Here is a 27,576-nt window from a genome sequence, read left to right on the forward strand (position 1 = left end):
TTCTCTAGCTACCCGGTGATGCTTTTATTGCTGTCCTAGATGCTCACTATTTTTACCTCTCATCCATGGGCCCACCTGGGCTGTTTTTAAATGAAATGCCCGGTGCCTCACTAAATCTATTAAATAGCTAATAACTTACGGTTTTGAGATGCAATCCTTTAAATTGTGAAATGTACTGAATGAATCCTAGAAAATTCATTATTCTTATATATGCCCCATGGACCCAAAATCTTCTTAGTGTATTGGGTTGGCATTCACCTAATATAGGTATATGCCTATAGGGTACATACAACGTACATATGCTTGAAAATGCCATCTTTTAACCTACTGTGCCAAAACTGTCCTTTTTCATAGTGTGCTAAATCGAATACTATAAAGTTAAGTGGTATTAACTCTAAAAGAAGACCAGTTCTTCACATAATGTCAAACTATGAAGTCAAACTGTTTAATGTTTGGCAATGTAGGCTTACTGATTAAGAATCTATCCCTGCCATGTGATGCTTGTAGTTATTATCCCCCTACCCACCCCTCTAAAAGCCTAATCAAGGTCAGATATATGTCCTAAGATTCATACCCGTAGACTCTATTGGATGAAAATTTTGTACAGCTGAGTAGTCAGTACACTTTCTAAATCGACTGCTATATTGAACCACTTTGTAACATATTTGGCTTCAACTAAATATTTCTAACCATTTTTTGAGAAACTAAATATAGAAACAATAATATTGAAAAAAACACAATAATTCGGACACTTGAGATGTTGTGGCCATCAAAGTGGCACTGACAGTATTTGTACTAAAGCAGAGTAACATTATTTTCAAAAGCAAATATTCATTTTCTTTTCAGAATGCAATGACATACCCTGGGGTCAATCACTAGGTAAGTTTTTATGTTCATCTCCTTGAGATAGGGGTCTCTCAGATGTCCATTGCCTTCCTCCACTTGATAGGCATCAGCCAGGAAGGCAAGCGTTGCTTCTGTGATATGTACACGGCTGTGGAGAAAGAAACAAACCAATAACTCTTCCTAAAATGGCAACTCATTAATGTCGGTTTTCTTTTGCTATAGGGGTATTTATGAACAATCCCATATCTTCACAAACAAATGGATGAGCATGCAGGATAGACAAACCAACAAATGTGCCCAATCGTTCATTGAAGAGAGGTTGAGCATTGGGGAGACCAAGTAGATACTGCATTGGGTATTTTACATAGGAGTATTATATAGAAGAGAGTCCTTAGCAGTTTGAAGCAAAGAAGGTTGCAGATCTATTATGTTAAATTAGAAAAATATGTGACCTTCTGTGTTTGATATGTAGAGAGACATCATTCTATGTTTTAGCTCGATGGACATACAATACATGTCCACTCCTCCTTACAGTTGTGCTACTATGATCTGATGATGGTTTGGCTTTTGTCTGTAGAAATCTTCCACAGACTGCAAGCTTACCAGCCGGGGTGAGGTTTCAGGTTAACGTACTTCGTAAATGTCACATAAGGTTTTGAACAAGACGTTTATTTAAGATTATCAAGTGGAGCTTGAAAAGGGTAAGAGTAATGTGTTTGAACTTTAATTTTCCTTTGATGAGTGGAGCTGTGACTTCCATGAGATAAAGCGAGGATTCCACAGACTTGACATACTACATTCCCCCCTTCAAGGCGAGCAATCTTGAGTGCATATACAGGGCATTCAGTTTGCTTGTTGACTTGAGAAGTTTGAGTTGGTGTCAGGCTGTATGTGTTTTTTCTGTGATGTGACAAACAAAGGTGCATGATCAATATGAAGGCGGAGTGTTCTGGTCTAAACTAGGAGAAGTGGTGAACAACCCCACTATCTGTTAGCCTGAGATCTAGGTTTCCCAGGCTTCAATTTGTGAATGTTTGCCTTAGGTGGTTTGTAAAATACATTGAGTTTTAGTGGAGCTGACACACTGTGAGCATCTATATTTAAATGAGGCAGTATCTCAGGTGCCTGACACTATCATTTGGCTATGGTTTAAGTTAGATTTGAGTATACTTGGGGTAAGAGTCTATATAGATGTCTTGGTGTACTAGTAGAATCAATAGCATTTCTATTTAGAGGTTTAATGTAAGTAGAATATGACGGAGCCCTTGGGAATTCACTAATGGGGCAGAGGTGGGATCTGATCTGGGCAAATTGATGGAAGTCTGCCACATTGGAGGAATGGTATACTTGTAAATGGTTGTGGTTATCTCTTGCATGTGGGCATGTGTTGTATGCTTGTGGCTGTTTTTCCAAAGTAGTGGATAGGAGAACATTTTTATGGTCAACAGAATCTGACCAGTTTTCACAGTAGCTGAAACCAATTTTGAGTGAGTAATGCATTCACTACGGAGAGGAGGGGCATAAGTGCTTTAAGACATGCCAATATGTCACAGAGGTGTATGATATCTGGGTATTATCTAGAGATTTTCAAAAGTCACAATATATTTCTCAGGACAACCTACAGGGTCCTGAGATACTGCCCTTGTGACTGCTGGAATCCTGAATCACAATGGCATTGACAAGGACAGAATGTTTATCTCCTGTATATTCCCTAAGAGCAATTTTCACCCACTGTAGATCACTCCCTTTGTTGCATCGAACAGATGTTCATTGTTTTATGGAGTTTTTTTACTCCTAAAAACAGTAATGAATTTGAAAGGTGTTTTAGGTCGGATGTCCTTAAAAGGAAAGTTTTCTACTCATCATAGAAATGTTCCAGGCAGGTTGTACTACTGAATATAGGCACCATCAACATTGAGATACAAGAATATCGAGGACAGAATGTTGAAGTACTGAATATTGAAAGGTAAGGGGAAATGTAGATTTACTATTACTAACTCCACATCTACATACCTTGAAGATATATGCTCCGCATATGTACATATATGTGGAGTTAGGTAATTACTTACCTGTCAATATTTTTTTCGATAATCTGTCCCTCCGATATTCTGAGTTCGATATTTAGGTTGCACATCTTTCAGGCCATATCAGGTAGCTCTGTTAATGACTTTGATAACAATTTGCTTCAACTCGCTCAGGAGAAACTATGTAATATGGACACTAGTTCATTTCAGTGCCTGGAAGCTATGAATTGGGTCCGGAAATAGAACATTTGAAATCTAATCAAGACCTTCTTTAGTTATTTTACAGAAATTTACAACCTCTGAATTTTATGAAGAGCAGGTACAAATTTTGAAGGAATATCCTTTTTCCACTTCCAAGGGTACAACTTGCCACAAACCTTGTTAAAGATGCAGTAACACGTTCCAAGAATAGGTCGATGAAATACTGACGACAAAAGAACAATATTATAAAGAAATTTAAAAAAAGATTTTCCTTTTTTGAGAAGTCATGCTTATAGAATTTGTCTGCCCATCCCAGCTCTTTCCCAGCCAAGGTGGGACCATTAACCACTGGGCAGCTAGAGTTAATCTGCGATACCAAAATGAAAATCCATAGATTGGAGGGATATGTTGTCCAATCAATCAATACATCATACTGAATGCTTACCCAGGTACTCCCGCTGATTCCATACGATTAGCCAGTGTGACATCATGGGACCAAACATCGTACTGCCATTTCCTGAGGCCAATCACACCACAGAGGACACTGCCAGAATGAATACCAACTCGCATATTGATATCCACACCCACAGCTTCACGCACCTTTCTATAAAACAAAACAGAAGACTTATGAATCAATAACTCTTCATCAGTCAGATCAGATCTTTGGCCACCAATTATTACACTAGGTTTGCACATTACTTTTCCTTCCTAGTGATAATACATAGCCTTACTCCTCCTGTTTACAGTGCCTTTTTTAATCTACATTATTTTCATTTATTGTTGCCATTTATAATGTATCCTTCTTTGCATGCATCTAAACACCATAATATTTTCACTAAGACACGTTGCAAGGGTGTACAACCACAATATTACGTGTAATTCACATGGATGTAGACCACATTGACTCCAGAAATCAATTGCCACTGTATAGTCAATATTAGTATGGATAGCAGAGTGTAGATTTAATCTTAGTCTTTCATCACTTGCATATATATAAGCGTGTATATATATATATATATATATGTGTGTGTGTGTGTATATATGTACATATATATACATATATATATGAACAGAAACTTCCTCCAAAAGAACGAAGCAGGAGCCCGAGGGGAACAGGTAAGACAGGCTTTATTGGTTGAAAGACAGTCCCAGTGGCGGCAGATGCATTTCGGCGTGATGCCTTCCTCAGCGCCCAACACCGGAAGCCTTCATCTGTGTTAGTTCATTCCTGCTGTTTCTAATAAGTTGTTAACGTAGCCCGCTCCTCCCCCTGGCAATTCAGCACACCTGTCGTAGTCCATTTTGAGTTTCAGAACTGCGACTCCCAGGCTGCCTCATGTTCGTAGCAACTTGGGTCAGTGAATTGGGGAGGGTGTAAAGATAATCCTCACAGCGGTCACATAGCAGGGTACAATGAAAAAACCCTCCACTGCCCCAAAACCAACGTGCCTGTCCTTGAGTCCCCTCAAGACGCCACAACCCCAGAATCAGCGAGTCCAATAGGCAGGGAGCACAATGTCCAAAACGAGGTAAAATACCTCACTGCTCTGGGCCCCCTGAAGATGAAGCGGGTTCCAGACTATCCATCTCTGGAGAACAAAGATGCCCTGAAGCAAAGCCAGTTACTGTCCAGATCCTAAATGTGGCGGATGCTCCTGTACTGCGCTGCTGGCAAGCACAGAAAACATGAACAGAAACTTCCTCCAAAAGAACGAAGCAGGAGCCCGAGGGGAACAGGTAAGACAGGCTTCACGGCATCTTAGATATATATATATTAACGGCGTATCGGCTTCCCAACTGGGATTGTGATGAACAGCCGCTTAATGGAGCCATCGTCAGCAAGCTAGAAACACTGCATGCTGGGGGATGTGGTCCAATGTAGGAAACATGATGACTCCGTGCCACAATTTCAGGGAATCCCACACTACTTCAGTGATGGAGAACACTTAAAGACACTAAGAAAGGACTCAGTGGAACAGTGGCAATTCAAACATCGAGGGCGTCTGATGAAGGAAACCCTCCGAAACGCGTCATGCCCTGATGTTTAAAATAAAGAATGACGGTGTTATGAGCCCCGCTGTGCCTCCTGAATCTGATTCTTACGATGAGGATTGACGGTGGAAATATATATTACCTACTGGCGATAGCCAGTAGGTATATATAGTTAGGATTTTTTTCCTATGGGATTTTTGAAAATTCTATGTCGAATAACTTTGGCGTTTGAGGACAGAATTGGCTGAAATTTTCAGGAAAATGGAACATTTCGTTTCTGAGCAGCCCCTGAAAATTTGGGGGTGTTTCGTCAAGGGGGGGCCGAGAAAAAAGGGGGGTCCCAAAACGTGTTTTTCCCATGCAATTTTCCATAGGGCGGTTGGCCTCACTTTTAGCCTGAACGGCTGAATGGATTTACACCAAACTTGGCAAAATTGTAGGGACTGGTAGCCCGATGTGCCTTTGCTATGTCTCAAGATATAGGCTCCAGTGGTTTTTACGAAAATTAACTTTGAAAAATATATATTGGGCTACATTGGGCTATATATATGTTGGAGACCAAATGTAGCCCAATGTAGCCCAATGTAGCCCAAAGATGGCCACCAGAGACAAAAAAAACAAATGTAGCCCAAATATCAGCCAGATGTAGCCCAACTATAGCCCAATGACAGAATGTCCCAGAGTGTTCTAAAGAACAACTAGAGTGCTAACAGTCCTACTTATTACAAAGGTATGGCACACCTGAAGCCATCTTGATTGGAATAAAGTGGTAACTCTTAAAACATTTAATTTAAAAAGGAACAAAATGAGGGGGTTCATTTTGCCATAGAAAGTATGATTAGCGAATATATGACGAAATCCCGCATACCATCAGTCCGCAAAAAAAATCCCGCATGTACTATTAGGCCGCAAATTAAAATAACGAAAACTTTTAGAACGAATATGCCTTTAGCATACACTAAACAACTAAACTACCCTAAACCCTAAAACACTACCCCCAGCATGACCCTACACTACACAAACAGTACAACACTACCCTAAACCCTAAAACACTACCCCCAGCATGACCCTACACTACACAAACACTACAACACTACCCTAAACCCTAAAACACTACCCCCAGCATGACCCTACACTACGCAAACACTACAACACTACCCAAAACCCTAAAACACTACACCCCAGCATGACCCTACACTACGCAAACACTACAACACTACCCTAAACCCTAAAACACTACCCCCAGCATGACCCTACACTACACAAACACTACAACACAACCCTAAACCCTAAAACACTACCCCCAGCATGACCCTACACTACGCAAACACTACAACACTACCCTAAACCCTAAAACACTACCCCCAGCATGACCCTACACTACGCAAACACTACAACACTACCCAAAACCCTAAAACACTACACCCCAGCATGACCTTACACTACGCAAACACTACAACACTACCCTAAACCCTAAAACACTACCCCCAGCATGACCCTACACTACGCAAACACTACAACACCACCCAAAACCCTAAAACACTACACCCCAGCATGACCCTACACTACGCAAACACTACAACACTACCCTAAACCCTAAAACACTACCCCCAGCATGACCCTACACTACGCAAACACTACAACACTACCCTAAACCCTAAAACACTACCCCCAGCATGACCCTACACCACGCAAACACTACAACACTACCCTAAACCCTAAAACACTACCCCCAGCATGACCCTACACTACGCAAACACTACAACACTACCCTAAACCCTAAAACACTACCCCCAGCATGACCCTACACTACGCAAACACTACAACACTACCCTAAACCCTAAACCCTAAAACACTACCCCCAGCATGACCCTACACTACGCAAACACTACAACACTACCCAAAACCCTAAAACACTACCCCCAGCATGACCCTACACTACGCAAACACTACAACACTACCCAAAACCCTAAAACACTACCCCCCAGCATGACCCTACACTACGCAAACACTACAACACTACCCAAAACCCTAAAACACTACCCCCAGCATGACCCTACACTACGCAAACACTACAACACTACCCAAAACCCTAAAACACTACCCCCAGCATGACCCTACACTACGCAAACACTACAACACTACCCAAAACCCTAAAACACTACACCCCAGCATGACCCTACACTACGCAAACACTACAACACTACCCAAAACCCTAAAACACTACACCCCAGCATGACCCTACACTACGCAAACACTACAACACTACCCAAAACCCTAAAACACTACCCCCAGCATGACCCTACACTACGCAAACACTACAACACTACCCTAAACCCTAAAATACTACACCCCAGCATGACCCTACACTACGCAAACACTACAACACTACCCAAATCCCTAAAACACTACCCCCAGCATGACCCTACACTACGCAAACACTACAACACTATCCTAAACCCTAAAATACTACGCCCAGCATGACCCTACACTACGCAAACACTACAACACTACCCTAAACCCTAAAACACTAGCCCCAGCATGACCCTACACTACGCAAACACTACAACACAACCCTAAACCCTAAAACACTACCCCCAGCATGACCCTACACTACGCAAACACTACAACACTACCCTAAACCCTAAAACACTACCCCCAGCATGACCCTACACTACGCAAACACTACAACACAACCCTAAACCCTAAAACACTACCCCCAGCATGACCCTACACTAAACAACCACCACAACTCTACACTACACTAACACAACACTACACTACACAACACTACACTACACTACACAATCACTAACCCACGAAAAAATTAACACAAACCCACTTACCTCTCTCGTCATCGTGGTTTTCACAACGCAAATGCATTTACCATACATGCCTTTAAAACGTAATTCTTTGTAAAGGCATGCGCGATAAATGCACATGCGTTTTGAAAAAATGCGGGATAATGGTATGCGAGGTCAATGACCTTGCGGGATAATGGTATGCGGACTGAAAGTCTGCGGGATAAAAAATGCGGGAAAATGGCTGCAAACCATGATTAGCAGCAGACTTCCCTGGTGAGCACTAGCTTTACTACAGTGATCTAATGAGCAACTAGAGTGCTAACATTCAGAATTTATGGCAAATGTGTGACACATCTGAATGCCTTCTTGATAGAACCAAAGTAAACAAGCATTGAAAATGCAATAGATCTCGCCCTCGTTTAAGTTAAAGCCATTCTGTTTGTAATGAGGTGGCTTTTTAGCTTTGCTTTTATTAGTGTTTTTAAAACTTTCATGTAAATAACATGCATATGTATGTATATATGTATATGTATGCATGCATTTATATTTATATAGATATGCAGATTATATATGTTTATATATGTATATTACCTACTGGCGATAGCCAGTGGGTATATATAGTTAGGATTTTTTCTCTTTGGGGTTTCTGAAAATTCTATGTCTAATAACTTTGGCGTTTGTGGACGGAATTGGCTGAAATTTCCAGGAAAATGGCACATTTTGTTTCTGAGCAGCCCCTGAAAATTTGGGGGGGTTTCACCAAGGGGGGGCCGAGAAAAAAGGGGGGTTCCAAAACACGTTTTTCCCATTAATTTTTCCATAGGGCGGTTGGACTCACTTTTAGCTCGAACGGCTGAATAGATTTACATGAAACTTGGCAAAATTGTAGATATGGTTTGCCCGACGTGCCTTTGCTATGTCTCAATATATGTGCTCCAGTGGATTTTGAGAAATTAACGTTTAAAAAAATATATATATCTGTGACAGCGCTCCGGTTAGCGCCCCGGTTCGCGTACCTGACGCGTAACGGAACTTCGCGAAGCGAAGCTGATTGGCTCTCCGGTGTCTGTCAACATTCTAAACAGTCCGGAGCGGCCGCCATCTTGTCTCTCGGTACGATCGAGAGACAAGATGTGGTGAAAAACGAAGGGGGAAATGAAGGAAAGGGGGCAAGGTAGACCACTCCTGACCCCCTAGGATTGATGAGGGGGATATTAAAGTGCCCCGCGGGGCAAAAAATAAAATACATTTTTTTTTTGCGATTTTACAGCGTAGAGGCGCGTCCCGGTACGTGAACCGGGCAGCTCACCGGGCAGCTAACCGGGCAGCTAACCGGCAGCGTAGCTGTCAACATTGTAAACAGTCCGGAGCGGCCGCCATCTTGTCTCTCGGTAGGTTCGAGAGACAAGATATGGTGAAAAAAGAAGGGGGAAATGAAGGAAAGGGGGCAAGGTAAACCCCTCCTGACCACCTAGGATTGATGAGGGGGATATTAAAGTCCCCCGCGATTTTTCACGGTAGAGGCGCTTCCCGGTACGCGAACCAGGCAGCGTAACGGGAGTCCTCCATCTTGTGTTTTTGGAGCGTCCGGTTCGCGTACCGGGTAGCGTCCCGGTAAGCGTAACAAGGGGAAAACCAAGAGAAACAGTAAAAAAAAAAGTAAGGGAATAGATTTCCAGCAAACTTGGCAAAATTGTAGGGACTGTTTGTTTGATGTGCCTTTGCAAGGCCTCAAGATATGTGCACGTGTGGATTTTGTCTAATTAAGGTTAAAAAAAATATATATATCTGTAAGCGTGCTCCGGCACGCTTACGTTACGGGTTTTGTTTGCGCTGAAGAGCCGATACGTCACGGTTATGCGACGCGTCATGAGGCGTCTCACGTGGCTACGTGATACGTCACGTAATAAAGAATATATTTTACAGCTATAGATATTAGCTTTTAAAAAACCAATGAAATTCACTGAAAAAACCATAGGTTATAGACCATATATAGTTAGGAATTTGCATTTACAAAACCTTGAAAATTCACTGAAAAAACCATAGGTTAGAGACCATATATAGTTAGCTGGACATTTTATTGACATAAAACCAATGAAATTCCATATATAGTTAGTTGCACTAACTATATATCGCGCACCCGCAATCCACTGCTGATGATGTCACATATTACATCATTCATGACATGGTCAGTGACATCACTGATGACATCACTGATGACATCTCAAATGACATCACTGTTGACATCTCAAATGACATCACTGATGACATCATGACACACCAATACCAGTTACTACATACGCACTCACTGATTCCTACGTCTACACACACATTCACTCATTCACCCATACAATCACTCATACATACAGTCACTCATTATTACAACACTATCATATGCACTCATACACCTATGCAGACACTCACACACTGCCACTCATCCATGGAGTTACTCACACACCAAGTCAGTCCTGTAAAGAATCAATCACACTTCCATTTCCTCATCTATACAGTTAAACACAGAACACCATACTTCAGTGACATCACTGATGACATCACTGATGACATCTCAAATGACATCACTGATGACATCTCAAATGACATCACTGATGACATCATGACACACCAATACCAGTTACTACATACGCACTCACTGATTCCTACGTCTACACACACATTCACTCATTCACCCATACAATCACTCATACATACAGTTACTCATTATTACAACACTATCATATGCACTCATACACCTAGTCAGTCCTGTGAAGAATCAATCACACTTCGATTTCCTCATCAATACAGTTAAACACAGAACACCATACTTTTCACACATATACTAACACATACTTACTCTCTTATACAATCACTGATACAAGTACACATTGATATGCACAGAGTCACACACTCCCAGCCAGCCACACACACACTCAGTCTTCCATACATCCACTCATTCTTCAATATGTAAAACATATTTAAACTTTACAAAAACACACAGACACTAGATGATGTCATCAGTGATGTCATTTGAGATGTCATCAGTGATGTCATCAGTGATGTCATTTGAGATGTCATCAGTGATGTCATCAGTGATGTCACTGACCATGTCATGAATGATGTAATATGTGACATCATCAGCAGTGGATTGCGGGTGCGCGATATATAGTTAGTGCAACTAACTATATATGGAATTTCATTGGTTTTATGTCAATAAAATGTCCAGCTAACTATATATGGTCTCTAACCTATGGTTTTTTCAGTGAATTTTCCAGGTTTTGTAAATGCAAATTCCTAACTATATATGGTCTATAACCTATGGTTTTTTCAGTGAATATATATATATATATATATATAGCAAACACACAACAGGAAACCCAATTCGAATGAAGCCACCACAGGAGTTTTCTGAATATGCTCGTCTCTTTATTTTCATCTTGCTGGAAGGCCCCCGGTCCAGAGCCCACACCCAAAAGTTCATAAACGCCAGACGCGTTTCAGGAAATGAATCCCATCATCAGCGGCGAATGTTCAGAGGAAACTGCAAGCGCCATCGGAATTGCACACCTTTATGTAGAACGCATCCGCCCCAGTGGGCGTGGCCATACCTGATGGCTTCTGGGATGCGTAGTGTAAGTTCCTTTACCCTCGTGGGAGCACTGCAATGTCCTCAATAAGTGAAAAATTATAGTAAAATCCCCAGTGGGTTGATGTGAGATGCTGGTAGGGTGCCCACCTTGCTTTGTAGATGAAAATCGAGCGTCAGGCTGACACCCCCTGCAAGGCATCAGCTTGTCTCCCGTCGTTGTGCAAAACACCGGATGATGCCTGCACCGATCCGCCACAGCGGCGGGCTTCATTCACGACCCGGGCAGGCCGTCTTAAATCAAACACACAACAGGAAACCCAATTCGAATGAAGCCACCACAGGAGTTTGCTGAATATGCTCGTCTCTTTATTTTCATCTTGCTGGAAGGCCCCCGGTCCAGAGCCCACACCCAAAAGTTCATAAACGCCAGACGCGTTTCAGGAAATGAATCCCTTCATCAGCGGCGAATGTTCAGAGGAAACTGCAAGCGCCATCGGAATTGCACACCTTTATGTAGAACGCATCCGCCCTAGTGGGCGTGGCCATACCTGATGGCTTCTGGGATGCGTAGTGTAAGTTCCTTTACCCTCGTGGGAGCACTGCAATGTCCTCAATAAGTGAAAAATTATAGTAAAATCCCCAGTGGGTTGATGTGAGATGCTGGTAGGGTGCCCACCTTGCTTTGTAGATGAAAATCGAGCGTCAGGCTGACACCCCCTGCAAGGCATCAGCTTGTCTCCCGTCGTTGTGCAAAACACCGGATGATGCCTGCACCGATCCGCCACAGCGGCGGGCTTCATTCACGACCCGGGCAGGCCGTCTTAAATCAAACACACAACAGGAAACCCAATTCAAATGAAGCCACCACAGGAGTTTGCTGAATATGCTCGTCTCTTTATTTTCATCTTGCTGGAAGGCCCCCGGTCCAGAGCCCACACCCAAAAGTTCATAAACGCCAGACGCGTTTCAGGAAATGAATCCCATCATCAGCGGCGAATGTTCAGAGGAAACTGCAAGCGCCATCGGAATTGCACACCTTTATGTAGAACGCATCCGCCCCAGTGGGCGTGGCCATACCTGATGGCTTCTGGGATGCGTAGTGTAAGTTCCTTTACCCTCGTGGGAGCACTGCAATGTCCTCAATAAGTGAAAAATTATAGTAAAATCCCCAGTGGGTTGATGTGAGATGCTGGTAGGGTGCCCACCTTGCTTTGTAGATGAAAATCGAGCGTCAGGCTGACACCCCCTGCAAGGCATCAGCTTGTCTCCCGTCGTTGTGCAAAACACCGGATGATGCCTGCACCGATCCGCCACAGCGGCGGGCTTCATTCACGACCCGGGCAGGCCGTCTTAAATCAAACACACAACAGGAAACCCAATTCAAATGAAGCCACCACAGGAGTTTGCTGAATATGCTCGTCTCTTTATTTTCATCTTGCTGGAAGGCCCCCGGTCCAGAGCCCACACCCAAAAGTTCATAAACGCCAGACGCGTTTCAGGAAATGAATCCCATCATCAGCGGCGAATGTTCAGAGGAAACTGCAAGCGCCATCGGAATTGCACACCTTTATGTAGAACGCATCCGCCCCAGTGGGCGTGGCCATACCTGATGGCTTCTGGGATGCGTAGTGTAAGTTCCTTTACCCTCGTGGGAGCACTGCAATGTCCTCAATAAGTGAAAAATTATAGTAAAATCCCCAGTGGGTTGATGTGAGATGCTGGTAGGGTGCCCACCTTGCTTTGTAGATGAAAATCGAGCGTCAGGCTGACACCCCCTGCAAGGCATCAGCTTGTCTCCCGTCGTTGTGCAAAACACCGGATGATGCCTGCACCGATCACTGGGGTGGATGCGTTCTACATAAAGGTCGATTTTCATCTACAAAGCAAGGTGGGCACCCTACCAGCATCTCACATCGACCCACTGGGGATTTTACTATAATTTTTCACTTATTGAGGACATTGCAGTGCTCCCACGAGGGTAAAGGAACTTACACTACGCATCCCAGAAGCCATCAGGTATGGCCACGCCCACTGGGGCGGATGCGTTCTACATAAAGGTGTGCAATTCCGATGGCGCTTGCAGTTTCCTCTGAACATTCGCCGCTGATGAAGGGATTCATTTCCTGAAACGCGTCTGGCGTTTATGAACTTTTGGGTGTGGGCTCTGGACCGGGGGCCTTCCAGCAAGATGAAAATAAAGAGACGAGCATATTCAGCAAACTCCTGTGGTGGCTTCATTCGAATTGGGTTTCCTGTTGTGTGTTTGATTTAAGACGGCCTGCCCGGGTCGTGAATGAAGCCCGCCGCTGTGGCGGATCGGTGCAGGCATCATCCGGTGTTTTGCACAACGACGGGAGACAAGCTGATGCCTTGCAGGGGGTGTCAGCCTGACGCTCGATTTTCATCTACAAAGCAAGGTGGGCACCCTACCAGCATCTCACATCAACCCACTGGGGATTTTACTATAATTTTTCACTTATTGAGGACATTGCAGTGCTCCCACGAGGGTAAAGGAACTTACACTACGCATCCCAGAAGCCATCAGGTATGGCCACGCCCACTGGGGCGGATGCGTTCTACATAAAGGTGTGCAATTCCCATGGCGCTTGCAGTTTCCTCTGAACATTCGCCGCTGATGAAGGGATTCTTTCCCTGAAACGCGTCTGGCGTTTATGAACTTTTGGGTGTGGGCTCTGGACCGGGGGCCTTCCAGCAAGATGAAAATAAAGAGACGAGCATATTCAGCAAACTCCTGTGGTGGCTTCATTCGAATTGGGTTTCCTGTTGTGTGTTTGATATATATATATATATATATATATATATATATATATAGATATATATTACCTACTGGTGGTCGCCAGTAGGTTGTTATAGTTAGGACCTAGTTTCCATAGGAAATCCACACAACATTCTATTGGGAATAACTTTGGCGCCGGTGGACGAATCTTCGCGAATTTCTCAAAGAAGATGGCCCGCTCCGCTCTGCTCCTTCCCTGAAAGTTTCGGGGAGATTCGTCAAGCGGGGGCGAGATAAAAGGGGGGTCCCAAAACGTGTTTTCCCCATGTTAATATCCATAGGGCGGTTGGACTCACTTTTAGCCCGAACGGCTGAATGGATTTCCAACAAACTTGGCAAAATTGTAGGGACTGGTAGCCCGATGTGCCTTTGCTATGTCTCAAAATATGTGCTCCAGTGGATTTAGAGTAGTTTAGGTTCAAAAAAATATATATATCTATAGACGCGCCCCGGTGCGCGTGGGGCGCGCTCCAGCGCACTACGCGAGATCGCGAGCGGAAAGCTGATTGGCTCTCGGGTGTCTTGTCAACATTCCAAACAGTCCGGAGCGGCCGCCATCTTGTGTCTCGGTAGGATCGAGACACAAGAGGTGGCAAAAACAAAGGGGGAAATGACTAAAAGGGGGTAGGGTAGACCCCCCTGACCCCCTAGGTTTGATGTGGGGGCCATAAAAGGGTACCGCGTGGCAGAACAAAAAAAAAAAATTCTTCGATTTTCGCGGCAGAGCGCCCGGTACGCGTACCGGGGAGCGTACCATGGAGAAAAAAGAATGACAGAGTTTTTAAAAAATGTAGCATTTTTTTTATAAATTGGAGGTAGTTCTTTTTGTTGTTTTATATTTTTTTATACTTTTTTAAAACGATTTTATATTTTTGGGGGATTTTTTTCAGGGGAAAAACAAAAACTGGGATTCCAAAACTGCTCAACAGGAGCAAAAAATTGTGAAAAATTAGGGACGGGGAGGGCAGCGGTGTTCCTGTCTCTTTATAGCAATGAGTTCAACGCTCTGCTCCCCATAACAGAGCAGTTCATCACAGTCCACGCATAGAAATTTTATGCCTGCAAACACCGGCTGCACGTTAGGGACCATTCTTCCACGTGGTGTTCCTGAAGGTGTTGCTCCACCAGTGGAGGTGCTGCTGCCATCTCTTGGTAAATTCCGTGCCAGGTCCCTGACACTCTCCCTGGCATAGTTATTTGGGTGTATTCTCTGGACATGTCTAATTAAATTGGCATTTCCAAAGCTATATTTCTTATTAGGATTGCCTCTGGATAAAATACTGCCACATATCTTGCAAGTTACCTTAGCAGCATTAACCTTTTTTTTTCCTTCAGGGATGTCAAAAAATGTCCAAATGAAGTGGTCCTTTGTTTTGTGGTGAGGAGGGTCCTCAGGCAAAAAACCATCAGAATCACTGCTGGATGACTCCCTTGCAGCCATTGCTGTAGATCAGGAAACTTTGAGAAGCAGATAATGCACAGAACACCTCTCTCCAAGTACAAAGCAATAGTGAGAGAAATGGGTGGGTTTCTCAATATTTGTGAAAAAAAAATTCTGAACCAATGAAAAGTGTTATTTTAAAGTCACATGGCTTGACGCGCTTACGCTACGCACCCTGGGGCGCGTCGGGGCGCTTACGTTGCGCGTTCGTATACGCTCGGGCGCTTCTGGGAGCGCTTACGCGGTGCGTCATAAGACGCATCTCGCGGCTACGCGATACGTGTCTTATGACGCAAGACGTCGCGGATACGCGATACGTCACAATGATGTTTTTCGTTCGCGGCAATGGCGCGAACGGGACGCTCCCCGGTACGCGCACCGGGGCGCGCCGTAACACTGCGCTTACCGGTGAGCGCATCGGTACGCGCCCCGGGAGCGCTCCGAGGCAAAAAAAATAAAAATAAATAAATAAACATAAAAAAATTGTATTACATAATTATACAATATAAAATTCATTATAAAAAATACTACATTTCATACCTATAGAGATTTGATATTAAAAAACCGATGAAATTCACTGAAAAAACCATAGGTTTCACACCAGTTATAGTTAGGAATTAGCATTTAAAAAACCTATTAAATTCACTGAAAAAAACATAGGTTTCACACCAGTTATAGTTAGCTGGAAATTTTACTCGCATAAAACCATTGAAATTCCCACGTTATAGTTAGTTGGACTCACTATAACTTGCGCGTGCAATGCACTGCTGATGACGTCACATATTACATCACTCATGACATGGTCAGTGACATCACTCATGACATCACTGATGACACCATCCTTGTGGCAGAGTGACAGACCTCCTTTCACTGTAATGTAACCCTTGAAATACATATTCAAAAAAAGAAACAAAAATGTTCAAAAAAATCGAGATACCCATACCGGTTACAACAACCAATTCAGTAATTCCACCATCTATATACACATCCACTCATTCACCAACAGTTCTATATAGTCACACATACATATGCTCACTCATCATATGTAGTGATACACTTATACATCCTGTTACACACCGACAGTCATCCAAAAGTTACTCTCACACATACTCACACATGCAAGTAAACTATTGAACATCCATTTATTTGCATATATAGCTATACACACACTACCACTTACACATACTTACTCTCTTAAACAATCACTTATAGAAAAACATACTTATTTAAACAGGAACTCTTACAATCTCTTACTCTCACATATACTCACTTATGTAGATTAATATTCACATATACTAGATTAAAACATATGTAGTTACTGATAATCACACTAGTGACACAGTCATTCACTCACTAACACACACATATACACACTCATCCACCCATACAGTCCTGCACATATGCTGTTTCCAAAATACATACAAACAGAGAGTCAGTCATTCATGCATCTATGTGCTAAGTAATACCCCCACCAAACCATACAGACACTCATACAGATACTAAAACAAAAAAAACTTCTAACCCATATACATACACATGTAGCTACTCACCAAACCATGCAGCCACTTAAACATAAAGTGAAACACTAACACATATATTTAAATATTTAAACATTACTCACTAATATATGTATTCACTAAGAAACACTTAATAAGCCAGTTAACCAATCCATTTTTTTTTTTTTAAAACATCCCTTTAGACACTTATTTAAACATTTATTCTTCCATCAACTTTTACATATACATATATACCAATTATTTTTTTTAAATACACACATTCACTGGATGGTGTCATCAGTGATGTCATGAGTGATGTCACTGACCATGTCATGAGTGATGTAATATGTGACGTCATCAGCAGTGCATTGCACGTGCAAGTTATAGTGAGTCCAACTAACTATAACGTGGGAATTTCAATGGTTTTATGCGAGTAAAATTTCCAGCTAACTATAACTGGTGTGAAACCTATGTTTTTTTCAGTGAATTTAATAGGTTTTTTAAATGCTAATTCCTAACTATAACTGGTGTGAAACCTATGGTTTTTTCAGTGAATATATATATATATATATATATATATATATATATATATATATATATATATCATTATATTTAAACCTATAAGCTTACCGTGAGCCTTTAGCATTTGGTGGTAGTCGTTATAAGGCAGTTAATATTTTTTTACGAAAATATTGTCAATGCAATATTTTAACATGCAATCGACTGTTGGCACATAGATTAAAGAGACACACATGGGCACGGAAGGCCTCTGCTGGTAGACACTAAATTACTGTTTTCCACACATACGCTTTGTCCACATTACATTGTTGTGCTATTTAATTCAAATGTCATTTGAGATGCCAGATACGTCATTTGAGACCACACTTCTTTAAAAGCCATTGCATGATGCCAAATGCAAGTTAATATTTTTGTTGGTCAAAAAACACTCATTTGATCACATCCCATAAAATAGACTTCACTTTAATGTAAAAGCCATTCACTGAAGCGAGTTTGTGGAAACTGCTTGCGTAATTAATAGGACGGGAGACAAGCTCACTTCACCAGGGGAAGTCAAAAAGTATATCGGATTTTTTTTTCGCAGGAAGTGCTCTGGATAAAAGAACATATGACACTGTTCCCTTCGCCTCAGAATCTCATTTTTTGACAATGAATTGCCAGTTTCAAGAAAAACCGACGCTTTTATTATTTTGTAGAACTCATGAATTTAACACTTAACCAAGTCTGTGGCCTTGCCAAAACACACACTGCCCCACAGTGAAACTCAATGTGCAGAAATAGCTTTGGTGTCCAAGGTAAGCAACATGAGATACTCGCCATCCTGCCTAGGGGTTTTTAGAAGTGCAGTATTCTCCGACGGTGCACTTCTGTGGGTTTCATGTAAAAACATAGACCAGAAAAAGATCTTAAGCCACAACAAAGTTATTGAAATACAGACTGCCAAAATCTCGGTTAAGGTAAGTACATCGCTACAAAAATTAAAGATAAATATGTAATTCCCTATATAAATGACAAAAGAAATTCACCACACTTATTTCACATGTATTACAGGACTGACAATCTACTATTGTAACCCCAGTTCTATGATATATGGACGTACATGCCTAATAGTGGAACTATTTTAGGTCAACATTTGCAAATTAAGATATTTATTTAATCCCTTAACTACTGGGCCTTACACCCCCCCCCCCACCCCCCTCACCCCCGTGCTGAACCCTTTTTTGGTTATTTGGGGTTGTATGCACAAAGGGCTCTATAACTTTTTTACACATAAGGTATGCATGCCAAATTTGCGTCCTTTATTTTCCTGCATCCTGAGGATTCCAAAAGTACCTAGCGTTTGTGGAGTTCCCTGGAGGGGACCGAGAAAATATGCAAACTATAGAAACATTTTGAGTTTTTGAAGAAAAATAGGAAAAAAGTCCTCTGGATAAAAGTGTCTGGGTTTTTTACCTAACATTTAGCACCAACAATCGATTTGTTGTGCTAAAGTCACCATCTTCCAGGAACATGCAGCGCTGAATAAAAAAACCTACATTTATTACCACAGTTTTAGCATTTTACAAAGAGGTAGCCCATTTCTCCTATTTTGTGTGCTTTCAACCTACGTCCAGTTTGTGGTGGAAACCAGTATGAAACCCATGGATGATCCAGAAAAGTTATAGATTTCTAAAAAAAAAAAGTAGATGAAATTCTCAATTCCGCAAAGGTCATATGTGTACATTCCTCAAGGATTCCCCAAAGAAACTAACTGTTGAAATACAGAGATATTGAAAATGATTATGAAGAAAGGCTGTTTGCAACATTTTCATTTGTGACCTTTTGTCACAATGGCCGATTCATTAAAGCAAATTACCATTAAGTCCACTAGACCCTTTCGGTTTCGGGATATATAAGGTTTGTAGGTTCTCCAAGAACGCAAGGTACCCAGAGTCAGTAACCAAGCTGCACCATACAATGGTTTTTCATTGTGTACAGAGTACAGAGCACTTCATATGGTAAAATATGTAGAGTGAAAAATGGTATCAAGGAAACCTATGTATTTCCGAAATTGGCACAAGATGTGGAGTTTCGGAGCAGTGCTTAGTTGTACATCTCTGAATTTGTGGTTACCCGTACTAGCATATTATTTAGAGGTTATTTTTCAAAATGTCTTCTTTCTTACACACTGGCTTACATACAAACTGGGGTGGCATGGTGAGCAAAAGAACAATAGATTTAACCCAGATCTCTTAACTGGGGGTGAATGTATGGTTTACTCAGCATTCCATCCATCATTTGTTTGCATAGCACTTTGTTTGCGTTACATTTGGAAGGCATAACTGCAGTGAAATCCAATAGGTAATAGTAAATATTCTACTATTCTATGCTCCCACATGTATTCTGATAAAAATGATACCTTATTTGTGTGGGTATGCCTAATGCCTGAGGGAGGAAAGGGCTCAAAACGCAACATGGACACCTTTTTTTGCAAGGTAGGTAGTTGTGAATTTTGGGTCCTAGCTCAGCCGGCACTTGGGCAAACCTAACAAGCTTACCCATTTCTGAAAAACAGTTACATGGGGGAATCCAGGGTGAGGTGACTTTCACAGCTCTCACCAGGTTTTTTTTTAACCCAGAATCCCTTGCAAACCTGAAACATTGAATAAAAACACATTTTCCTCACATTTCTATGTTGGAAAGTTCTAGAATCTGTGGAGTCACAAGTTTCCTCCCACCCAGCATTTCCCAAAGTCTCCTAATAAAAATGGTACCTCACTTGTGTGGGGTAGGTCTAGTGCCTGCAGCAGGAAACAGCGCAAAATGCAACATGTATAAATCAAATTTTTCCACTCAAAACTGACCCTTTTTTTGCAAAGTGGGTAGCTGTGGACTTTGGGCCCTAGCTCAGCCAGCACCAAGGGAAACCTCGGCAACTTGCACATTTTTGAAAACTAGGCACCCGGGGAAATCCGGGGCGAGGTAACTTGCATTACTGTCACCAGATTTTTTTTTTTACTCAGAATCTCTTGCAAACATGAAAGTTTGACTAAAAAAACACATTTTCCTCACATTGTCAACATCTGTATTGTGCACGTAGGGTAAAGCTGGGTGGTAGGATATTTGTAGATTCATGCAGATTCAAGAAGTTTCCATCAGAGAAGCATAAAGAATATGTGTGATTTTCAGGCATAGTTTGAGGTTTGCATGGCATTGTGGGTAAGAAAACCTCATGGGATCCACACAAGGCACCCCAAATTTGAAATACTCTGGCAATCTATTTTTCAAAAATACATGTGGTTCATAGGTTTCCATGGGTGACGGCCGAGCACGGCCCCAAATCAAAAAGTTACTTTTATCACTGATCTCTCCACTTAGCATTTTGGGGCCTTTTGTGTCAAGGTATCCTGAGCCACCCACACAAGTGAGGTACCATTTTTATGAGGAGTCTTGTGGGACTTCTGGGGTGTAGTAAATGTGTGGCTCCCTGCAGATTCCAGAAGTTTTCCTCGCAGATATTTGAGGAAAGTGGGTATTTTTAGTCAAAGTTTGAAAATTGCAGGGCATTGTAGGCAACAAAATGTTGTGGGATCCAAGCAAAGCACACCACTCTGGACTCCCCCATGTGTTTAAGTTTCAGAACTGCCTGGGTCTGGTATTTTTTCCCAGGTGGCAGCCTACTCAAGCTCAACAAGTGCAGCCATTCACTAGTGTAAGTGGGATGATATTGGGAGTTAGCCACACTGTCCTGACACATATGTAAAAACACCCAAAGGAATCACATTTCCTCTCGTTTGCCATTGGGATGGGATTTCTTAGTCCACATGGGAGGAGAAAGACTGGTGAGCATTAAGGGTGGGGGGGATGTTAGGATGTGCCAGACTCACCTCATTATTTTATTTAAAAACTTATATTACTGCCATACAGTGGGCTTTCTGGCCCCCAGAGCAAACCAGCTATCTGCCCCAGCGAGAGGAGAGAAAAAAGACGGCTTTGTTCCTTTTTTGGGGGCTGGGGTGGACGATGCCAGAGTGCAGCATCCACACCACTTTCTTTTTCCCTAAAGACAAAATCTACTCTCTACCCCCCCGCCCAGTTTGGACACACCTCCTACCTGTTCCCAGGGGAGCAGAAAGAAGAAAGACACTTTTTCCCCTTCTGGGGAGGTGGTATGGCTCAATGCCAAGGTAGGCCGCACCCTCCTTGTGTATGCTTTTGCTCCCTTTTGAAATGCCTGGTGTTTATTGGGCTTTACTCCCCGTCCACTCCCCCGGTGCAGATTGTGAGTGAATTCCCCTAACCACCCACCCGGAGGCAAAAGATCTATTGGGCCGGGTGAGTGGGAGAAAGCATGGGCCCATGCCCAGGGGGCTACACCCCTGGGCCCATGCCCAGGGGGCTACACCCCTGACAAAAATACTGCATAAATGTAGTCTCTGGTGTCTAGTGGGCTTACTGCCCCTCGGGTGGAATTGGGATGATTTCCCTAATCCACCACTAAAGGGGTAAAAAAGACCATCTGTACTCTTTTGAGGTGAGGCATAGACCTGCCTATGGTGGCCAGCCCCCAACACTATGATTTTTTCTTTCTTCCCATGTGTCTAGTGGGGTTTCTGCCCTGGAGGGGCGGGGCATATCGGGGGTTGTTTCCCCCATCTGTCCCCCAGGGGGCAGAAAGACTATCTGGCTTCCTGTTAGGATGGGCCATGGTCATGCCAATGGTGGGCAGCCCACACCTCCTAAATTAAAAAAAAGAAAGAAAAAGTCCCTGATTCCCTGGTGTCTTGTAGGCTTTCTGCCCCCTGGGGGATTTATGGGAGTTATGTATGCAATCATAGATTATCCAGTTTCTACATGTTTAGGGGTCAGAGCCCATACACTAGGCACGGGTCAACAGTGTCCCAGTGTGCAGGGTCTGAAAACTAACACTACCAGTACAAAAGTGTGAGCTATCAAAAACAAAGGAGCATTTTCTCACACAAAACCATTTCTGTCTCAGTGTTCTTTAGTCTGGCTAGTATCACCTGCAGCACTAATTTGTTCACCGATTGGGACTAGAATATCTTTCTATTTAACTGGTCTTTTTGACAGATGTCAGTGTGAGGGCAGTTGTGCCGGATGTTCTAGTACCAGTTGAAGCAGGAACACACATGATGGCATAAATAAAATGTGCAGAAGTGAAGAGAATCAGAGAGTTGGAATCTAACTAGATCGGAGTCAGGAGAGAGAAGAGATGGGGTGGAGACCAGGAGCTACCGTTTATGAAGCTTACTCTGAGACAAGCCCATGTAAAACTATCCCCTGGCTCTCTGGCTTATCCTGAGACACATCATTCTCGACCGTGAAACCACAGACGTCCTTCAGTAAATCAATATCCATTCTTCAGTCAGACTACTGTAGATGTTATGTTATGTTAAGTGTTTTTTGAAGCGCGCAGCTGCCCCAGCAAAGAGGCGTCCCGGCGCTGGCAAATCTTAATAGTACAAGATCCAAAAAGAGCTAGCTAAACATAAGCCACAACACTATGTTAGAGGGAAAATGAGGGTTTTAATTGCTTTCCTGAAAGCCAGCACGTTTTCCATTCCACGAATATGGGCCGCCAAGGAGTTCCCTAGCTTAGCTGCCATGAACCGAAACGACCCACCACCAATACGGCAGAGTTTAGCCCGTGGTACAGTCACCAAGTGTTGTCCTAGCGAGCGCAAGTTGCGGTGAGGAACATATGGAGTCAGCAGGGTGCATAGAAGTTCCGGGCTCCCAGATTTAAAGATCTTAAACCCCAGACACAGAACTTTAAACTGAATCCGTGCATAAATCGGAAGCCAATGCAACCCTCTGATCGTGGCTATAACCGGATATCGGCGGGGAAGTCCCACCAAAATCTGGGCTGCCGAATTTTGTACTCGTTGGAGTCGTTGAATCTCGGCTTTATTGGCCCCCAAGAATAGCACACTAGCATAGTCCAATCGAGATAAAATAGTGGATTGGACAATGAGCTGTCGCACTGCTGGTTCATCTTCAGGAGAGGATTGAGACCTCTTAGCATACCCACACATGTGGCAGCCACTCGCTTAGTATGAGTCTGAAAGCTAAGCGAAGAGTCCGTCCAAACTCCCAAGTTCTTAACCAAGGTCTTAGGCATTGGCATAGTCCCCAGAGATGCCGGCCACCAATGCTCATTCCAGAGGGCGGTGTTTTTCCCCACCAGTAGGACCCCAGTTTTATTCGCGTTAAGCTGAAGACAATTGTCTGCCATCCATTGGGCTACTGCTGTCATCCCGTCTCTGAACCTAGTGGCCGATGTAGATGGCCCTTCAGCTAAGGTGATTACAAGCTGGGTATTATCAGCATATGATACCATCGTTAGGTCCCAGTTCTTTGCCACTGCCGACAATGGCTGGACATAAAGATTGAACAGAGACGGGCTTAATGCAGAGCCTTGAGGGACCCCTTGGCCTATAGAATGGGATTTGGAAAGAAACGGCGGGGCCGATACCCGGAAAGATCTATCCCTCAAGAATGACCTGAACCATTCCAAAGCGGTTCCGATAATCCTTGCTGCCTCAAGGCGATGTAAAAGAATGACATGCGATACTGTATCAAAGGCAGTGCTAAGATCCAGCAGGATCAGCGCTGCACTTTGACCGGCATCTAAAATCGCCCGCAGATGTTCAGTTGTGGCTAGTAGGGCAGACTCGGTGCTGTGGCCTGGCCTAAAGCCATTTTGGGATGGATCCAGAATATTATGGAGGCTCATGTATTGAGAAAGAACATTATTTACATGGGCCTCAGCAATTTTCGCCACCCACGGGAGAAGAGAAATAGGTCTAAAATTCTCCGGTTTTAAAGGGTCCAGCGTGGGTTTCTTAATGATAGGGGAGACCCAGGCCTGCTTCCAGGTCTCCGGGACACTAGCCATGGAAAAGGACAGGTTAAGTATCTCACCTAGCGGCTGCTGGAAGAGCGTCAATGACTCGATGAATTGTGCCGGTCTCATAGGATCTGAAGGGGACCCAGATTTAATTTTGCCACACAGTCTAATAAGTTATTCGCTAGAGATCTCCGGAATTACAGTTAAAGTGGGGCCGTCAACCTTTTCCCCGACAGGAATAGATGAAATTAGGGGGTGCTGCGGAAATGACTGATACATTTTCTGTACTTTATCAATAAAAAAAAGTAGCAAGTTCCTCGAACTGCTGTGCAGATGTAATAGTAGTAGAGGTGGCTCTGCCGCTCTTAAGTTCGTTTACAATTTTAAAAATACATTTTGTGGGGTTAGAGCTATTTTTGATTTCCTCTGCGTAAAATGCAGCACGTGCAGAACAAATAGCTTTATGATAAAGCTTTATTTTAGTCAAGTATATTATTTTGTCTTCACCATTGTACTCCCTTCTCCATACACGCTCTGCCCTCTTACATTCCTTCCTCAGTGCTCTCAGTGACTCGCTACACCATGGGCTAGAATTAGACGTTCGCCCCTTTGTCCATTTGGCCGAAATGAGAGTGTCCAGACCTCCCAAAATCCAGTCACAAAAGGTAGTATAGGCCACCTCAGGATTAACCAAATTAGCTAAGGGAAAGGCGCCCAGGGTGGCATGAAGGACTTCAGATTTAAGTTTATGCCAGGGCCTCTTTAGGACCAGGCTCTCCCTATCTGGCCTAATGGCTCAGTGATGTCCATCTTGATTTCAATCAGGTAATGGTCTGTCCATCCCATGGGAATGTTGGAAAAGACCGGATCTAGAATATGCCCGGCAATATGAGTAGCCCCTGTTATTAATTGTTCCAACTGTAGGGCTGCCAGCAGGTTATAGATAGTCGTGTCTTGGGCTTGATCAAAATGAAGGTTCAAGTCTCCCAAAATCGAGAAATTAGCGGATCCCACCACCAGGGAACTGACTGTCTCTAATAGTGCCTCGATACACCTAGCCGCCGGCCCTGGGGGGCGGTAAACATACAGTCCTGAGAAGGTAAAATGTGCACTTATTTCAATCCTAAAACGGGCACATTCACACCCCCAAATGTCTTCCCTAGTAAAGGAACAGGGGTACTGAGCTTTGTAAATTATGGCTATCCCAACACCCCTGGAGTCCCTATTAATGGTATTAATCAGGTACCCAGTAGGAAGAGTGAGGCTGAGAATCGCAGTCATATCATCCCGCAGCCAAGTTTCACAAATAAAAAGAACATCTGGCAGTTCCTCGGTAATAAACATCTGCACCTCCGTATGGTGCTTAACAAGAAACCTAACATTTAGTTGGTATACCTTGAGCAGCGTTAGTTGACCTACTCTTCTTTCATGTCCCACCCGACAAGGTGCTGAGAGGGAGTGCCTGCGATAAAGAGTAATCCAGGTTCAAGATCCAGGAGATCCAGCATCTCACATCTTGAGACACATTGAGGGCCCAGATTCCGCAAGTGTTTGCCTAAAGTAACAACAGAGGACTGTCTGGTGTGATTGTGAAAATGGCATTGGTAGGTGGGAAGAAGACAAGAGCAGCGAACCTAGTGGTGGACACTAATTTGCACCTTCGTCAGTATATTAGTTTTAGCCATTAGGAAGAAATATTTATTCGAAATATCAATAAGGTTTATTACTAAAATCTGGTGAGTATAGTGTAGTTTATTCCCAAGAAGTGTTATTGATAGAAACTCAAAAAACACTTCTCAAACTTTCATCTACACCAGTGTTTCCCAAAATCTGGGTCCTGAGCTAATTTTTGGAGGGTCAAAAAAGTTCAAGCAATAAAAGAAGCCTTTAAATTCTGTATTGTGTTGTCACATTTGCTGAGGTTCAAAGACCAAGGCCAAATGTCAGGCTGTCTTCTGACAAATTGCTGCCAATTTTATTTAACATCGGGATTGGTGTTTAAAAACTCCTCAGTTCACAGTCAGAGAAAGAAAACTAAAGTGAATTATGTGACAATCTTGCTGGATTACAGGAAGTGTGAAAGGACAGGCTGTAGGATGTCATTTTTTGTAGCACACAACAAATTGTAAATACCTATAACTGAACTGTACAAATTCAGGATTTAGGAAAGAAAAGAATTAAGCACATTTTGTGTAATTCTGGTGTGTGATGGAAACAAAGATTTCAATAGGATCAAAACACACCAAGGCACATTACTTGGTGATGCACAAATTATACATATTCACTGAAACCCGATTTCCACACATGATCATTTGTGTGTGCTATAGTTTTATCAGTAAAACTGTATGCCTGTGCAAATTTAGTGCCCATTTCAATAGATAAACAGTAAATGACAGTCCACTACCACAAAGTGATAGTCTTTTGACTGCCCACTAAGTTTCACTGCCAGTGACGCATGATGTAGGTATCACACCAATGTTGGACCTAGTCATCTTGTCCCGGCCATAAGAGATTGCTGAAGCTAGCAGGCTGAGCATTCTAGCCCCAGCACAAAGAGAGATCGAGCTTGGATTGCATGCACAGTGGGTTATAACATGGTCAATCATAGCATTAGTCAGCTCCAAATACTAGTTGAAATAAACAAGACTAATTCAAACAGAAAAATGATTCAGGCTATGGTCTTACAAATGATTCCATAAATCATACCCCAAGTATAAATGTAGCATGCCTTTATAAATGGAATTGATTTCTCTGGGTTTAGAGCAGCTGGAGGGAGGTCGTTGGTGAGGATCATTGAAGCAGCAAAAGCAGGTAGACTGCAGAATTAAAATTACTATTTGGGTGGATGGTACAAGTGAATTGACACCAGGTCGATTTCAAATGTATTGAGAATTTCTTCAAGGAAATCGGTCTTCAATGTCCAAAGGTTGACTTTCATTAAACCCTGGTCTTTCACCCAACATTACTAAACATGCTGGTCAAACCTTGTAGTTTAATTTTTAACTGCTGTAAGAATGAGCCTA

General features: G+C 42.9%; 1 protein-coding gene across 1 annotated transcript in view; it reads right to left on the reverse strand.

The window, feature by feature from the left end:
* ADCY7 (adenylate cyclase 7) overlaps window positions 1-27,576 on the reverse strand; it is a 441,560-nt gene that overhangs the window by 173,493 nt on the left and 240,491 nt on the right. The window contains exons 9-10 of the mRNA XM_078670626.1: window positions 3,517-3,675; window positions 862-994 (exon numbers count right to left, since the gene is read on the reverse strand). Of these exons, the coding sequence (XP_078526752.1) occupies window positions 862-994; window positions 3,517-3,675 (292 nt within the window). The remainder of the gene's footprint in view (window positions 1-861; window positions 995-3,516; window positions 3,676-27,576) is intronic.

The sequence above is a fragment of the Lissotriton helveticus genome, chromosome 12 (genome assembly GCF_964261635.1).
Source record: "Lissotriton helveticus chromosome 12, aLisHel1.1, whole genome shotgun sequence".
NCBI classification, from domain to species: domain Eukaryota; kingdom Metazoa; phylum Chordata; class Amphibia; order Caudata; family Salamandridae; genus Lissotriton; species Lissotriton helveticus.